At 38.3% G+C, this 18,702-nt stretch overlaps 1 protein-coding gene across 3 annotated transcripts; it reads right to left on the bottom strand.

Moving 5' to 3' along the window:
• Positions 1-9,830: 9,830 nt before the first annotated feature.
• On the bottom strand, positions 9,831-17,277 carry LOC127654903 (chemerin-like receptor 2). 3 transcript variants are annotated; one of them, XM_052142449.1, is made up of 3 exons: positions 17,129-17,277; positions 16,222-16,339; positions 9,831-13,890 (listed from the first exon to the last, which is right to left on the bottom strand). In XM_052142449.1, exon 3 carries the CDS (start codon positions 13,887-13,889, stop codon positions 12,819-12,821), a length of 1,071 nt encoding a protein of 356 aa, XP_051998409.1. In that variant the 5' UTR covers position 13,890; positions 16,222-16,339; positions 17,129-17,277; the 3' UTR covers positions 9,831-12,818. The 3 variants fall into 3 exon arrangements, with proteins under 3 accessions (XP_051998409.1, XP_051998410.1, XP_051998411.1); XM_052142450.1 differs by having other exon boundaries at positions 16,227-16,339; XM_052142451.1 differs by lacking the exon at positions 16,222-16,339.
• Positions 17,278-18,702: the final 1,425 nt, after the last annotated feature.

The following is an 18,702-nucleotide window of genomic DNA, read 5'->3' as shown; positions in this document are numbered from 1 at the left end:
CTATCCAGTTACCCCAGGCTGTCTACTGGCCTGTCCAGTTCCCCGAGGCTGTCAATGAGCCTGTCCAGTACCAAGAGGCTGTCGACAAGCCTTTCCAGTTTTTCGAGGCTGTCAACGAGCCTGTTCATTTCCCCGATGCTGTGGACAAGCCTGTCCAGTTCCCAGAGGCGGTTGACGAGCTTGTCCTGTTCTCTGAGGCTGTCGACGAGCCTGTCCAGTTACCCAAGGCTGTCGGCAAGTCTGTCCAGTTCCCTGAGACTGTCTAGTTTCCCAGAGGCTGTTGAAGAGCCTGACCAGTTCCCTGAATCTGTCCAGTTCCCTGAGTCTGTCCAGTTCTTGAGACTGTACAGTTCACTTAGTCCATCCAGTTCCCAGAGTCTGTCCAGTTCGCTGAATCTGTCTAGTTTCCTGAATATGTTCAGTTTCTCTAGTCTGTCCATTTCCCTGAGGCTATCCACGAGCCTGTCCGGTTCCCAGAGGCTGTCAACAAGCCTTTCCAGTTCCCTGAGGCTGTCGACGAGCCTGTCCTGTTACCTGAGTCTGTCGATGAGCCTGTCCAGTTCCCAGAGTCTGTCCAGTTTCCCTGAGAATGTTGACAAGCCTTTCCAGTTCCCTGAGGCTGTCAACAAGCCTGTCCAGTTCCATAAATCTTTCCAGTTCCCTGAGTCTGTCCAGTTCCCTGAATCTGTCCAGCTCCCGGTGTATGTTCAGTTCCCTGAGTCTGTCCAGTTCCCTGAGGCTATCCATGAGCCTGTCCAGTTCCCTGTGGCAGTCAAAAAGTCCGTCCAGCCCCTGTGACTTTCAAGCCTGTTTGGTCCCCTGTGACCATCAAGGATCCTGTTCAGTGCCCAAAAGTCCCTGTTGCTCAGCCCAGTGGCCAGCACCTGTCAGACACAAGCTACCAGTGCGTACTCCAGGTAGGGAAGGAGGTATTGCCCCAAGTGAAGGAGTTCAAGTACCGCGGGGTCTTGTACACGAGTGAGGGGACAATGGAGCGGGAGGTTGGCCGGAGAATCGGGGCAGTGGGGGCGGTATTGCACTCGCTCTATCGCACCGTTGTTACGAAAAGAGAGCTAAGCCGGAAGGCAAAGCTCTCGATCTACCGGTCAATCTACCAGGCTTGTCGACAGCCTCTGGGAACCGGACAAGCTCGTGGATAGCCTCAGGGAAATGGACAGACTAAAATCTTAACTTTATTTTGGAGGTACCTCGAGGTGAGAACACATCTGCCAATTCTTTCTGCAATTTATCAACTTCTGTGAGTTGAGATTGTGAGAAGTGGTCTCCACAAGTGACCGGGTGAGATGATTTTAAGTTCACCTCCGGCCCGAGCGCTAACCTCTCCAGAACCACAACTGCCAAAGTCACAGGGACTGCCTCCCTCCGTACTTTCAGGAGGTTAAGATGTTTTTTTCACATGCGTCACCTCTATCTGTTCATTTTACCTCACAATCGAGATCTCCCACTCGAGCTTGAGGTTGGGAGTAATACAAGCACTATTCTCCCGGTGCAAATTCCCATTGCCAAGCACCCCTATCACAAAGCCGGCTTTGGCATTCTTGAGCTTGGAGCAAATACTCCTGTGTTAGTCAAGCCCAAGTGTGGAGTTTGCTCTAAGATCCAAAACATACTGAATTACATTTTTACTGTTTGAAGGTTTCTCCTCCCAAACTTCTAGCATGCTGTCTATTTGCTGATGTGATATAAATGTGGTCAACTTTAAATTACAAATAAACGAGCTCCGACGTGAAATCATCTCTTCAGGTCAGGAATTTAACATTTGTGTCAGGTTTAGGCTATAAATAAATACATGAGAATCATTATGTGAGAATTGTGTGATACATTACCATAGACATTTCAAGAAGTGGAATGTGTATATGATGTTGTCGTGTCTTAATTATTGTTACACTTGATAAGCTCCAGACACACACAATTAATGGAGACTGCAAACATCGATGATCCGATCTAATCATTATCATTGTAATATATCTTATTGATTACCCACATTTTTTATTATAATTATTTTTTTGTAAATAGGTCTCGTTGCGTGTGGATGCGCTGATGTCTGTGCGCACACCACAATATTATTCCCATGCAGCAAACAGAACAGCAAAAACAGATACGATTGAGGCAAGATATCATTCTGTTTATCTGACACATTCTCAGACTTCCTTAAAGTCTATGAATTTAAATAATTCAAAGACACTGGGTAATTTTTGATTTCACTGGAAGATTGCTCGGATGAGGGACAGAAAAGTGTGTGTCTTAAAGCGGTGCACAAGGAAATGCTATGTGATGAATATTGCCACTATGTCGCCTATGGCCGAGTCCGCCTATGACTAGAGAGAAGGAAATACTTAGTTTGACAAGTTTTAAAATTAACTACTGGTAAGGGCATGATCAGAGTAAAGTGAACTTCAGATAGCTTACTGTTTTCATAGATCACATGCACATAATCATATATTTTTATGCTTGATGCTAGCTGCATAATTTTAGGGGGGCTGACTACAGCAATATTGATATTAATCAAATATGGCATTGTGTAGGCTATGTTGCTCTCAATCCTTAAGAATACGCTAAAAATGTATATCTGCTGAAAATATATTTGAATGAATATTGGTGATGACTAGGTGGTACTTCAATGTTCTGATTCTATCTGATTTTATAAAACGTCTGAGAAGCACTGAATTAGTTAGTACACCCTAACATTCTGGGTTTACCCAAAAACTTTAAGCCATGTTGCCATACTGTTCTTTAGAATGACCAATGCAGTAAAATTTTGGGTAAAATTAGTAATTGGCTACATCAATATTTTAGGTTAGAATTTAATCAGTAAGCTATAATCAGGATGTACATGTCTTGTGAATGGCCACAATTTCCTTTAAGATTATTTTTAAGCACATTTTTTTATTCACTAGTTCTTTGTCCAGTGTAACAAGTGAATTTTTAAATGCATGTATATATCTCAATGACTATGAGTTTAAAAAATGTGCATGCATTGTAATTATAAGTGACCAATAAGATGGCTTTAATGTGTTTTTTTTTAATCAATATTATGTCTGTCAGTGTATATGCACATTGCTTTTTGAGCAAGCTTGGTGTGTGCCTCTTATTAGAGAATTCAGTTGCTGATTTTAAATTCAATTTTCTATTGTGTGCACATGTGTGCCTCTCCCTTGTGATTGGTGCACTGCGTGTTAAGTATTTGATTGATAAATGGTGTTCATAAAGAGGACATTGTGTTTGTTATATACACTGTAAACTATTTAGTGCTTCCCTTGCATTTAGTTTGCAAGAGAAGCAGCAGGATCAACTCTGTAGCTTTGTTCTCTCTCTCCCGATGAGAGGCGCATTTGCTTTTTATTCTTGCACCTGTACCCAGCAGTACCAATATTAATCTGTATACAGTATATTATTACTTTGAAGTGCAGTGATGTGGTGAGTTTAGTGTATAAGAGCGTTTATCATAAGGAAAGGCTTTTATTTGGGCTTTAGTGGGGTGGTTTATAAGGGTTCCAATTGTGTGTTTTAAGTGCATTCATAATAAATTTGCCATTGCAGGTGCGGTGTGGCCCTGTATAACACTAGCTGCTGTTTCTTCATACTATATTTGTCATTTTTCGGCATAGCACAGTGCAAAATATTAAATTAAAGACAGTGGAAAAAATGCCTCATGATAAATAACAGAGGTGTGTACAGAGGTGTTTCATTTCTGTATGTACCAGAAATGAAAACCTGACAGATACACATACAAATTTTGTTTTTTATTTATAATGAACGCTTGCCAAATAAGAGTGATCTCTCTAATGAGTTGGGCTCAGGTGCATTCAATAAAGCAGAAGATCAGATTTTGTGATAATAGCGTGGGAAATTGCACTATAAAATTAACTTACATTAACATCAGCATGTATAATCCACATTAAGTAGAACTGAAACTGGAGCTGGCAGGTCCAAAGATTGGAAACTAACGCTGAACTTGTACCTTATTTCTGGGTGTTGTTGGCTCATTATTCGTTTGACATTCGGTTTCTCCTACCCACACTCTCTGGAGCCGACAATTTTACAATGATATCATAGCACAATTAGGTTAAAGAATATATGACCATATCATACAGGCATAAAACATTGAACTCTAACGGTCAATGCTTGTTGTAGCTGGAGAATTATGCCTAAAAATGCTCTTTTGTTAAATGTTAATTTCATTAACTAGCGCTTGTCCACCGTCTGAAAATTCTACAATCAGCACTAAAACATTGGAGATGTACAAGTATACATTCATAAATTAATCAAATTAAAGTGTAAGTTATGCATACAATTTACAATCTTAAGAATGTGTAAAACATTTAGAGCATGTTTAAGACAGAACATGCATTGAACACTTGGACTCCAGTGACATTTTAGCACAGTGTGTGGACTTTTTAGGCAATCTCTTAAGAACCAAAGCAAATATTTAAAAAATATTTAACTTAAATTAAAATTGACCCTGCAAAATATTATGTAGTCATAATGCATTTATGTTTTGTTTAAATATAATTTGTTTGGTGTATTTATTATGATGTTGGGTCACTGAAAATGAGAATACCACTTACCATTCTACCACTCCAAAGGTCAGGTTGGAACCCACCCCCAGAACCGCCCCTGCCACATGGTCAACCACAGTGTTGTGGATCTTCTCTTCCTTTGATGTAGTTTTTTTTTTAACTTTTGCATCGTAATTCATCATCATACCACAGATGTGATAACAATTGGAGCTATCCTAGGACACTAAAATTTGCTTGTATGACTGCTGAGTTATGCAAAATGTGGGTACCAGAATTGCTAAGTGAGATAAAGCAATAATGTGTTTTTAGTTGTGATGAAACAGTGTCTGAGACAAGAGAAGTTTGTTACTAAGTTTATTAATTCAGTTATATAAAAATGACAAAATATGTAAAACAACATTTTCTAAACAACATTCTTTCAAACACAGCAAAAAATATTGTATGTTACTTTTACTACTTTATTACTTTATGTCAGCAATAGTTTATAGAGATTTTAAGGAATACTTGTTTATATATAGAAAAGTACATTTAATCCCTTTTAAATGGTTACAAGAGATACTATAAACCCTTTTTAATTAATTAAATTGTCCTATATATAAAATAGGTGACATATTAAATACATATTTACTAAAGTTTCTTGAGTAATATGGAACACCACACCTATACATGATTATTGAACATTACCATCTGCATTAATATGGAGTTGGTCCCCCTTTACTTCTTTAACAGCTTCCACTCTTCTGGGAAGGTTTTTTACTGTTGCCTATGGACATTTTCTCCCATGCAGACACAAGAGCATCAATAAGCATGGTTACATGCACATTCTTACACTGATTATGCATTAATAAGTCGACAATATTTGTGGTCACGCCTTAAAATGCTTTACTTTATTGGGATAATGTCATAAATAAACTGATCAAAACAGCTAGAATTTCATGTTGCATCTTAACAACTTTACTGACGTTCTAACCGGCTTATTCAATATACTAGGGATGGGCATGAGTCGAGTACTCAGAAGTGACAGCAATGATCGATCATGAAATTGATGATCAAAAATTACAATGCTTGATGTGACTTTTCACTGAATTTGAAATTCAGTTACAACTACCTGACAACTGTACACTCAGGCCCGGTTCCAAATCAAATTCACTGAGGGTGCTCCAGAAAACAGTGGGGGTGCTCTGTATAAAGTGGAGATGTATCATAATTTAAAAAAAAATAGATTAAATCATTTTTAAATGCTACTTAAACAATGTAAAGAAATGTTTTTTTTTTTTTAATGTACAAAACATTTATTGCTTCATGTTTTTTTCACCCCATGATGTGTCACTGATAATGACATCAAAATTCATAAACATAAACGTACACGTTTGTAAGTTTTGATGCAGCATTTTTACCATTCACAAAATGCAGAGATGTGTGTGTGTTTGCTGGTATTCAAGAAAATCTGCTTGCAAATTTACAGTATTAGTCTTATACAGTATATTCTTTTGAGCAGGGGTGTGCAATTATTTTGGTACTGGGGCCACATCAGCCATTAAGTAGAACATGGAACAAAGATAACATTTCTGCATAGTTTTACATTTTAAGCCCTGACATGCACTTAATGAATGATGCAACATTTTCTGAAGTGTATACTGATGGGACCATTCTGCGATTGCATCATGTGTTAGTAAAACTGAATAAATGTATTATTTATTATTAAATGTATATACAATTATTAATTTATTATTTTACCATACTTCAATGCAATGGTCATTTAGTATTATATATATAGTATTCAACACTCTATATCAGGAGTCTGGTTTAAAAGTAAAATAAAATATTCAGGAAAGAGATTCTAAAAGCTTATTTTAATGTTGGCCATTAAGTGGACCCGTTTACTTGTTTTATTCTCAGAACATTATAAACCTGTGTACACACTCATGGGTCATGATGTGGGTCTCGTCAATTAGGTTGTTTGGCACCCCATTCAGCACACCACTGAATAAAACAGGCATGACACTGATAAATGATTACGGCCAGGGTAACATTCGCATTCAGCATTTTAAAATTACACAAAACATATTTTTTTTACTAAAGTTTATCAATGAAAATGTTTGCTTGTAGACTTGGCACTAAACAGCACAGGCAGCCTCATGAATGGACACGGAGTGGCTGCATCACACTTTTCTTTGAGCATAATATTTATGGCAGGCTCTTTTATCATTTAATTTTCAGATTTGACAATCCGTAATTATGTTTTGACTAGTCAAAACTCAAATTTCAGATATCTGTTGTGCATTTTGACTAGTAGTAATTCACATTTAAGATATCTACAACGAGGGACTTCAGCATTTTACAAATAACACAAAGAATAAATATATTCCTCTCTCACTTGGGTTTGCTCGCGTGTCCCCTCCGTGCACTATTGAGCGAAAAGTTGATGATTGTTTGTTTTTTTGCGGAGAGAAAATGCATGCACTCGCATGTATGGATCACAGATTGCATTAAGTGAAATATTTCCAATTTGTGCACGAATAAATCAATGATTGGGGTGTTGCATATATTATCTGGCAACCCTGCACATAATAAAAGCTTGTGAATGCGCGAAAGGTCCAAAAGCCATATAAATGAGTGATCTAATTAAAAACGTTCACGATATTGCCCTGGTCTGCAATTGAGGGTGCTCTAAGGTTCGTTTGAGGGTGCTTAGCACCCCGTAGATCCGGGACTGTGTACACTACTTATCAAAGTCTTGATAAGTCTTATTTTTAATTTTGAGATTGATTACATAGTAATTTTTGATTGACCTTGACTGTCAACAGAGACGTGTCATAGCAACCAAACTGATAAATGATGCTGCGGTGCTAATGTTTGTTCTACAGGTTTACGATAATCAAAAGAAAGTTGAATCCACTTTAGAACATCTGTCTCTGCACACATTTGCTAAACAGGTTTTATTGTCATATGATGTAGAAACTTTGACCCATTAATGTATATTATTTAATAAAAGTGAATGTTAATCAATGATTGTAAATCTCCCTCTGTGCCGAAATACTTGCTTGACACACCTGCATTTCAGCGAAATCAGAGCTGAAGATTTCTGTACGAGTTGTAAGTCCAACATAAAGTGGTGTTCCATTACGGTTTTCCCAATATGAAGTTTAAAATTACGAGTTAAATTGGAGAGCGGAAGCATGAATCATCACAGCAACAACTCCAACAGAGTGCAGCGTAACATTCTGTCTGAGGCAGAGATGGCACTCTATACTCTGGAGAAGCGAACACATTCTTTCAAACATCTAGATGAGGCACAACTGAATGTAAAAGAATGCATGGTTTGCAAAACTATTTTCAACTTAACACTGCGTTTTAAAAACGTGATGATTATGGCATCATGGTTTGCAGAAACATGGTTCAGAAACAGTGGTGCGCACTTACTAAGCTTATTATTGTAACCTTTTTGTAGCAGCCAAAGACGTATGACATACAGTCTATGTACATACTGTATTTGTACAGGTCTGCATGCCCCCCCCCACCCCACGGGTAATTATTTGGAGTACTCGAGTAAACAAAATGACCAAAATGCCCATCCCTACAATGTATGCACGTGTTGAGCACATGACTATAGTGTTTTGATGTCAAAAACAGTGAATAACCTGATGATTTCAAGTGTCACGTAAAAGCGCTTATCTTTTGTTGTCTGATTGTTTTTGGAATAAACAGATTTCTGGTAGATATCAACATATTGCTTTGCATGCAAATGGGCTCATTGTGGTCAGGCACTAGAGTTGAGTGATTGGGGCCTGGACTCGGTAAATAATTTCTTTAAAGGCCTTGTTTTGTGTACAGATGCACTGTCACGTTGGAGCAGAAAAATGCCCTTACTAAACAGTTACTGCATTGTTTTAGAAGCACACAATTCTCAAACAATGTTTCCCAATCCTGGTTCTGAAGAACCCCAAAGGCTACATGTATTTCATATATTTTGCTTGTTGTGTGCTTAAATACCTCATGCTGCATTCCATTAAATTTGGAAAGTCAGTTTTTCCAAATTCCTTCTAGGAAAAGTGCAACGGAACGCCACTTGATGTCAGAATTCCAACTTTGAAACTTGTGTGGAATTTTTTTTTTATCTGATTTTAACGAGATGTGCCTGAAGTCAAACAAACCTATCTGCAACCAGGGAGATATCATCGATAAATGAGTCAAAGTTCATTCATAACAGGGGCGTGTCTAGGGGGAGGCTGGGGGAGGCAGTGCCTCCCTTAGGATAAGCACTGCCTCCCCTTAGAATTTGAGAAATAATCTGTCCATCTGTTGTTTTGAGTGTAGCCCCGAACGTATTTTGAATAGTTGACTGACAAATATGAAACCGGACAAAAGCCTATGTAAACCCCGAAATCATAAGTTGCCTTATTTCATTGTGCTTTGGCTTTGCACATACTGCATACAGCCTGTAAAAATAGACATAGGCATAATCTAGCCTATAGAATAAGTTCCTTTGCTGTTGGTAGCCTATGGGCGACTCCGTTTCTTCCTCTCTGTTGAATATGCAAAAGGTAGAGGAGGAGCTTGCACAGTCGTTGACATCAACTAACGTTACTTAGTGGCGAGTTAACGGCAATTAGCAGGAAAGACAGCAAAAATTAAGCAAATGAGGCTTTGGGGATTTTTCCGAAAGAAGTCAGTGGGTAAGAATTCACATTTGTTTTTGTCCTTAAAGTCTTAAGATCATCATCTAGCTGGCTTTCACCCACAGTAGGCTAAACCTCAAGAGTTGTAGACTCTAACCTCCTTGTTTAAATTGACGCAGCTTGGTAGCTCAGAGTTAACGCAGTCAGAGCGTACTTTTCTTGTTTATCAGGTGTTGTTTTCGCTAAGGATAACCAATAAGCATTAACATAAAATGTATGTGTGACTTGTTTTGTGATATTAGTATGTAGGAAATATACACTTTGATTTGATTAAATGGTTTTGTAGAGTGTAGCAAAGATGAGCTACAGACTGAGGAGTAGTGATGTGTCGTTCATGAACGATTCGTTCATTTTGAACGAATCTTTAATATGACTCGGGACTACCGAGTTGTCTCAGAGAGTGATTCATTCATTTTGTGTTGACCGCGCATGCGCGCAACATCGCATAAGGTACATGAAGTCATAAATGATTAGTTCATCTTTCGCGAGTCTTCGGGTTCGGCCGGGTCCGAGTCTTTCGTTCTTCCTGTCAGTCCCATAGAGACTATGCTGTCAGTACCGGAAAGAGAAATGATTAGTTCGTCTCTTCGGTTTCGAGTCGATTCGTTCTTCAAGTCAGACTCACAAACCCATAGCACTATGCAGAGACAGAAATGATTAGTTCATCTTTCGCGTCTGAGTCCTTCGTTCTTTTGTCACGTGACAGCTGGTATCTCGCATCAAATAAAACATTAGATTCGTATTATTGACTGCGTCTGAATGTACATTGTTTTATATGTTGGGAATTAACATACAATTATCAAAATATATGTACAATAAACATCATCTGAAAAATAAAAAAGGTCCATCTTATTATTGTCCCTGTCCATTAGTGCTGTGCTATGGGTTTGTGAGTCTGACTTGAAGAACGAACGACTCGAACCGAAGAGACGAACTAATCATTTCTCTTTCCGGTACTGACAGCATAGTCTCTATGGGACTGACAGGAAGAACGAAAGACTCGGACCCGGCCGAACCCAAACCCGAAGACTCGAGAGTCGAGACTTGAACTAATCATTTATCTTTCCGGATCCGGACGGTATGCTGCATGTGCATGCAGTCAGTGAGTGCATTGGCTGCTGTGTCACACCACACGGCCCACACACAGACACTGACGAGTCGACATCGACAACTAAGTATTTTTAACGTTTTGAAGTTCGAACCCGATGACACAAGAGGCGGAGAAAAAGGAGGTGAGGTGAACTAACTGCAATAGCTTAAACTTAAGACCCAATTAATAAATTAACATTTCGGTTTCTTATAAATTGGCTTTGGCTGCATTACCCTATAGTTTATTTTTATTTATTTATTTCAAATTGAATCAACATTTTCGTAAGTAGACTACTTGATGTTTTGGGCTATTTAACATGACATTTAATTATATTCTGCTGAAATGAACGAAATGACTCGAAAAAAGATTCGTTCATTTTGCTGAACGAGACTCAAAGATCCGAGTCAGTAAAATGATCCGAACTTCCCACCACTACTGAGGAGCAGCAGCAGCAGCTGTGCCAGAATCAGGCATGGAAACTGGTAACAATGAATAAGTCACTTTACTTTAGAGAAAGTTAAAAGTGAAACATTGTTTATCTCAATGATCCTAATGAAAGGATTTTGACAGATGAATTATTATCACAGAGATGATGAGAATTATATACAGTTTGATGCCATAGTGTGTCATTGAACTTAGACTAAAGTCATTCATGTATTGCTTTAACTTAGGATCTTATACATCATTTTGACTATTTATGTCAAAAAATATTAATTATTTATATTCAATATTTTTTTTTTTTACCTCACTTTACTCACTATAATATAACTCTTTTGTGATGACTTTCTGTTAATGTACATGAAAATTCAAGAATCATGATAGATATTAGGGCAATCCCACTGATCTGCTCTTCCCAATACATTTTCTTCAATGGTATTGGTCCACAATTTGACATATGTAGCACTTGATGAATTAGTTGTTTGAAGCTGATTTGCAATAAGTTATGTGCTGTATCTGTTCTTTTGCATCACAGATGATTCAGGGAGGAGAGAGGATGTTGAGGATAGTACTACAGTGGAAGATTTAGGAACTGTAGAAACAGGCCCAGCCAGAGCAAAACTCAAAGAATACCCTCTCACCAGCTTTGGACTACAGGGAAGTGGTTGCTAGTGTGAAAATAAAATTGTCTGGGCTAAGCCCCGGATGTCCTTCAATGCTGGAAACGCCTCTGCATCTGATGATAAATTACAATTTAAAAGTGGATTGTTTTGTGCATATTTTTCCATCGCTAGCAGATGAGTGAGGTCTGGCACAACAAAAATCCAGTTTAAGCCCTATAGTCTAATAGGGGCCATGTGCCTATCTCTGGGTTCCTGGCTTAGAAAAAGATATGCACTAAAACAGATTGTGTGTAGTATAGCTTAATTTTGCACCGATTTTTTCAATAGTTTATGTTGCCCCCCCAAACAAGCCAAATGCCCCCCCAAACATGATATCCTGGTAACCCCTCTGATTCATAACATGATATTAAAGCTTGTTTAACAAACGTTTGTAGAGACATGCGTTCAAAACATGTTAAATAATACTCTCTTTTGATGGTCGTACAGTAATGTTGCAGAATTGTTTGTCAATTGGGTTGCTAGGAGACATCCCTGCTAAGCTAACTGGACCATTGTAATTTTGTTTCCTTATAGGTCATCTTCCAAACATTGGGCAATGGAATGCTTTTATGGTCGATGATCGGAGATATCAAGTAGGAATATCCCACATCTGATTTGAATGGAATGCAGCATTAGACCTAAATGGATCCTTTCCATAGGGTGGTCAATCAGCTCCCAAGTTCAGTAGTAAGGGCACTGAGTATGGAGTTGGGCATTTTTAGGGCTGTCTCATCTGTCCTCCATAATATGCATGAAATGGAAACAGTCTTTTAAATATTTATGTTTTTAGAAGCAGATTAAAAATACTCTCCTTTGTATATTTATTTCTTTTTTTATGTAAATTAACATTCAAAATAAAACTATGATTTAATGTCTAAAATAAAAATGCACGATAATGTCTTTAATACAGCGACTGCTCAGCTGAAGCTCAAATAACACTAAAACTATGGTCAATTCTGTTCAATATAGTGCATTGTACTTAGATTACATTTCATCTTCATCTGGGAGAAACGGTGAGCTGGTTTTGTTTGTGCTTTCCTTGTCTTTTCTGACTTTTTCACGGTTTATTATAATGCAGCAACACAATGACATAGTTTCATGTCACCTTGATATCAGAGGCCCTCCTCTTAAAATTCGATCACAAGTGGTCCTGGTATAAACAGCGATGTCACACCTGACCATATGTAATCAGATTGCCCAAAATGCATTTTAATACCAGGTGTGAACAGGGTCATAAAGTTTATTGTTGGGGATACTCCAGGACCATGAATTGGAAACACTGCTCTAGAATATCATTGTATGGCTAGTATAAAGATTTGCCTTTATTGAAATGAAGGGGCCTGAAATTAGAAGGGGGTGTCAACATATTTCTAACCATGCAGTGTAGTTTTGCAAACTACTGATCTTATCAGACAGATGAGTTAGCAGTGGGATCTTCTGGAGAGCAGCTGGGCAGTGCTGAGTCTAATTCAGTTGCAGATATGGACCGACTCAGCTCTCTTAGTGAGCTCTTGGTAAAGTTCAAACACGACCTCTTCACAAGTTTCCGTACTTTCTTGGTTAGCAGTACATATAGGATTGGGTTCACACAGCTATTGAAGAAGGCGAGGCTAGTGGCAAGGGGAAACCCCACAATGAGCACTGAGTGCAGGTAGGTGGTATGATGCATAGTCAATTCCATTAGGCTAAATGTGTGAAATGGCACCCAGCACAAGAAGAAGGCAAGGATTACTGCAGAAACCATTCTGGAGAAGCTGGACAGACGTACAGAGTTTGACTGCCGCATCTTCAAAGATAATAATATGCCGCTAACAGTGATGGTGCAGAATGGAAGGAGGAAGCCCACGGCGGTGCGCAGTGATACCATGGCAATGTGTCTTATTGCCACAATGCGGCTGCTCTCGTCATGGAAGTTATTAAAACACACAATCTTCCCATTATGTTGAATTGTATCTCGGAATATCAGGGTCGGACAGCTTAAACAGCAGGAAGTGATCCAAATCACTGCACACAGCCACCAGGCCCGCCATATGGTGCGGTACTTTTCCGACCAGTTCAGGTGGACCAGTGAGACATAGCGATCCAGACTCAAGACAGTCAGAAAGAGCACGCTGGCATACATGTTCATGGTGCAGACAAAGGAGTTTAGCTTGCACAATGGCTTGCCGAAGAGCCAATGAAAATCTCGGAGCACATAGTCGATGGAGAATGGCAAGAAAAGCACAAACACAAAGTCGGCAATGGCCAGATTCTGTAGCCAAATGCTGTTCACAGTTCTTTTGCTTTTGAATGCTGTCAACCAGATAACCATTCCATTCCCAATTACACCCAGAGTAAATGCCAGACTGTAAATGATCACTGATACAATGTGAAGAGCTTCTCTCTGAGTATAACCTTCAGCTTTTGAATCCTCCAAATACCCATATTCCATGTATTCATAAGTGTCATTATCATAGTCCATGTTCTCTTGGGTCATCATCCTACAGGCAAATGGAAAAAAAAAAATCACAAATGAGATCTCTTTAATCTCTTTCATCTTGATCTTGTTTCCTAAATCTTGATGGTTTCTTCTAGACAGCAAAAAATAGAGAAGACTTTTGTTTAACCTTCCTGTTGTCTTGAAGGATTGGCTCACCTAAAAATTAAAATGTTGTCATTGTTTACTCACACCTGTGTTGTTATAAACTTATATGACATTCTTTTCTTTTTTTTTCATCTTTTCTCCTCAATTTGGAATGCCCAATTCTCAATGCGCTCTAAATCCTCGTGGTGGCGTAGTGACACGCCTCAGTCTAGGTGGCAGAAGATGAATCTCAGTCGCCTCTGCGTCTGAGACTGTCAATCCACGCATCTTATCATGTGACTTGTTGAGCACGTTACCACGGAGACATAGCATGTGTGGAGGCTTCATGCAATTCTTCACGGCATCCATGCGCCCCATGGAGAGCGAACCACATTATAGCAACCATGAGGAGGTTACCCCAGGTGACTCTACCCTCCCTAGCAACCGGGCCAGTTTGGTTGTCCGGTAGTGTTTTTATTTTTTTCTGTTTCATTTTTAAATAACATCCAATAGGCCTTAAGCCCCATTATACCCTATCTTCTAAAATAATGTTAGCAAACTTATTTACTAACATATTATCTGTTTAAAACTATAGTTTTAAGGTGCACTCAGTAAATTTTTTCTTTGTGTCATCTTGGACTTAGCAGATTGGATGTAGCATCATATAAAATCAATAGTTTTCCGTTTCAGATATCATTGTAGAAATGTAGTATGATTACTCATGATTACTTTAATCAATGAGTGAAAGTGTCAAATAACAGGACGGGTACTTAGATTAAGTGAGTAGTATTCGGCTTGTCATGTGATTCTAAAATGGCCGCCCCCATGTGTGGACCCTGTCCATGTAGAATAAAACCGCTTTTATAAGTTTACTGATATGACTGGAGTCTCAATTTTAATGTGAGTGATCATGTTTTCCTACCTATATTGCAAATTTACAATTCATGTATTTAAGAGGACAATTTTTTTCAATGAGGAAACAATTACTTAGTGCACCTTTAAGGTCATATTTGATTCATAAATGTACAAAAACTATTTAAAGCTATATCACATCCAGAAAGTCTGAAGGTGAAAGGCTGCAACTGGTTCTTCCCATATAGGTCAAAATTGACCCATTAAGACAACGGGAAATATTATTTATCTTAAATAATACTATAAAATGTTTATTTTTTTAGGGGTCAAGCACAGAAGGAAAGTGCATCACTTTTCCAAGTGCTTTTCAGTCATCCATGATTTTTTTCAGTGGATAATTTAAAATGTTTTCCATAATTTTGACAAATAAAAAAAGCAAGGTAAGAAAGAAAGAAAACCAATGAAGAATCTGAAATGGTCTAAGATCACTTGCCCAGAACAATATGCATAAACTAAAAGTTAAAGCATGAATAACAATAAAGATAAGCTACACCCTGGTATAATGTCCTGACTTGTTATTTTTAATTACTGAAAATAGAATGGCAACAAATACAAAACTGCTCATATCTGTACTTGGTATCTGCAGATACCTGAAAAATTAGGTACATCAAAAATCAGTTCTGAGGCAAATCTAGTTCTAAATATTCTATTCTAGGCCTAGTTATGCATTTTACCCCTTGTTAATGTTAATAAATGGAAGTATTTAACATAAAAGGATGATACACATTATATTGTTATATAGTTTGAAAAATTGCCCCCTTAAAGGTAAAAATGCCACTGAAAATCAAATGCAGGGGGTAAATATTCCCTCTAATACCACGGGACCTTTTGAATGCTTAATTCTGATTGGTTGAAAGGCGTTTTAAGATGTGCAATTATTTTTCAGTAAACACAAAGCTTTGAATAAGTTCCAGGTTTTGACCACATAACAGTGCTATATCAATTCTGCATATAATTTCTGTTTTTTTCAAAGAGATGTACAGTCTACCACAGCAAAATAACAACAACAACAACAAAACTTTGTCTAAGTTAATAATGTCAAACAATGTACACAATATCTGAAATTGAGTTTAATATCTGTTGAAAGCTCCTCACCCACTAAGAAATACATTAAACATTGCTGAGATTTAAAATATGCAGTTGCTACACAATTGTTGTGTAAGACTCATTACAAAGTATCTACTTTGTGTCTAGTAAAGGAAAATATTGAACCTGATATTATAATTATATTTTATCTTGTTTATTTAAGTTGGCCAAGATTGGATCTGGGCAACTACTGTCACGGACAAATACCAACTTGATGTGAAAGACATTTTAAAGTTACAGAATGGATTACCTTACAGGGTGGAGCAGATTGCAAATACTGTTCTGCAAAATATTCCTGGGTTGATTTTAAAACAAAGATTTATGATATTCCTCCTGGGTGTTTTCTTGTTTTTGTTCAAGGAGTAGAACTGGAATGAGAGAGAGAGAGAGAGAGAGAGAGAGAGAGTTAGGGGAGAGAGAGAGAGAGAGAGAGAGAGAGGGGGCAGGAATGATAAGAAAGGATACAAACTGGGCCTGGCCCTTCCACACACAAAAACACATACTTTTGTTTCTTAAAAAAATCATTCCTGTGTTCTGGTTTCTGTGGTCAGTTCGTTTTGCCAGCATGTGCAAAGAGGTATTTTATAATTGAGCTCTGTCACAAACTCTCAACCCTCTCACTCATCAAGAATGTATCACTGCAAGATCTTTCCATGTGTGCTTCCAAATTACTTTATGATCCTAATGAGTGAGTATAATGGGGAGTACGTTTATTCAATTTCTGTACATACAACAGTTGTTCAATACTGAGATGTCATCGCATGTTAAAGTTATAGTGTGTTGAGTAACATTTTAAATTATACTGTCTGTATATGTCACTTCTTCACAGTATCCAAAAACGAATAAGGGCATTTTTTGCCATTCTTAAAAATATGTTTAAGTTAAAACAAAGTACAGCCCAAATGTCAATGGAAAACCTTTTAAACTTCCACAAAGTAATGCTTATAGTTCACTAGAAAACGTACAAAAAAGTCCAATGAAGAATCTTATGAGCGTAATGAATAATGCACGATCATAGTGTGTCTTTATAGCGACCGTTGACTTACAAATAACGGTTCACAATGTTAGCGATTTACACATTGTTATATAATGGGCCTAAAGCAAAGAAGAAGAAAAAAGTTATTGTATCCATAACTGCAACAGAATATGAGGCATACCTCGTTTGTTAGGGAGGATGTTGTTCTAGTCCGTATGCGCAGTCGGAGTCGCAGCACTCAAATGTTACGCAAATGTTTCTGACCCAGCCGGGCAAAAGTTCTTATAACACGGTCTATCGGAAGACTTCACGCCTCCACAAGAGCTAGTAAAAGTGAATGAAGTCGATGTGACTTTGCGCACACCACCCCGTTCTCGTTATCTCTCTCTGCGCATGTGCGAGTGTGGTAGGGTGAGTGAGCGTGCTGGTTAGAGCGAGGTTGGATTTTGAGTATTTTGAAAGTGTTTTCCTATTTCTCTTCTCCCTTTTTTCTGGTGATTTTTCTTTTGGTTTAAGTTCACTAAGTATTAAAGCCGCTCGCGGCTTTTTGTCGCGTGTCGGTATGGCGTCTGAAGTTAGGCAGGGAGTCTCGCACCTGTCGATGCGTAATGGTTGCAGGTGTGTGCCTGATATTGGCGTGAGCGTGGAGGATGTTCTCGTGGTGGTGGGAGGAATTATAGGTTTCGACAATATTCTCTCAGCATCGCGTATGAACAAAGCTGTTGTCGTGTTTTTAAAAACAGAGCAGTTAGCCTAGTTAATCAGATGAGTGAGAATGGATTATGGATTAAGGAAACCTTTGTGCCCGTTACTCCTTTAATGGCTCCGGCAACTAAAGTCAGTGTTTCCAACGTAGGCCTACCGCCTTTTATCTCAAATGACGCGATTGTTAAAGAGTTAACCCGATACGGTAAAGTCGCAAGTCCTGTTAGGAATATCCCATTGGGATGTAAAAATGCTGATCTCAAACACGTTTTGTCGTTAAGGAGACAAGTGTTAATGTTTCTGACTTCAACAGAGCGCACATTAGAGATCTCGTTTCGTGTAAGTCATGGAGATATATCATGCTGTATGCAAGTACAGATAATCTAAAGTGCTTTGAATGTGGAAATATAGGCCATAAACGTTTCTCCTGTCCTAATAAAAAAGCGGATGTTGAGCAGCAGCTGCCTGTTAATGTTACTGAAACTGGATCAGTTCATCATAATGATACCGAGGATAATAGCTACGGCAAAAACACAGGACAAACAAGTACCTAAGCACCAAACAAAAGGCCGTTGGAGGAGGTCTTACGGGCACAATGAGGTGAGTAAAAGCGATGCTGGTATGGATGTGGAGAGAAGTGAGCATCAGGCTGAATGCAGTTCTGTGCTTGTCATAAATGATGATGTTGAGGAAGTAAAAGAAAATGAGTTTGTATCTCAGAGTGTTATAGAAATAGCTGAGAAATGCTCGGTAGATGATATAGATGGGCTATCTCAGTGTACAGATGATAGTATGAAAGATGATGGAAATTGGTCTGAAGGGTCAGAAATATCAAAAGTAGATACAGAAGATTTGTACACTGTGGGACAAATTAATGCTTTTCTGGATGAGACAAAAGGTAAAAGCATAGAAGTGAGTGATTTTTTTTTTCCCAGATTTGGAAAAGTTTATCTCATCTGTAATGTGGGCAAGGAAAAATTGCAGTAATGATGAGTTATCAGAACAGAAACGTTTTAGGTTAAGGTTTGAGAAAGGTAAAGGGAAAACAAA

The sequence above is a fragment of the Xyrauchen texanus genome, chromosome 14 (genome assembly GCF_025860055.1).
Source record: "Xyrauchen texanus isolate HMW12.3.18 chromosome 14, RBS_HiC_50CHRs, whole genome shotgun sequence".
NCBI classification, from domain to species: domain Eukaryota; kingdom Metazoa; phylum Chordata; class Actinopteri; order Cypriniformes; family Catostomidae; genus Xyrauchen; species Xyrauchen texanus.
The sequence above is the reverse complement of the archived record's forward strand: the minus strand, read 5'-3'. Positions and strand labels throughout refer to the sequence as shown.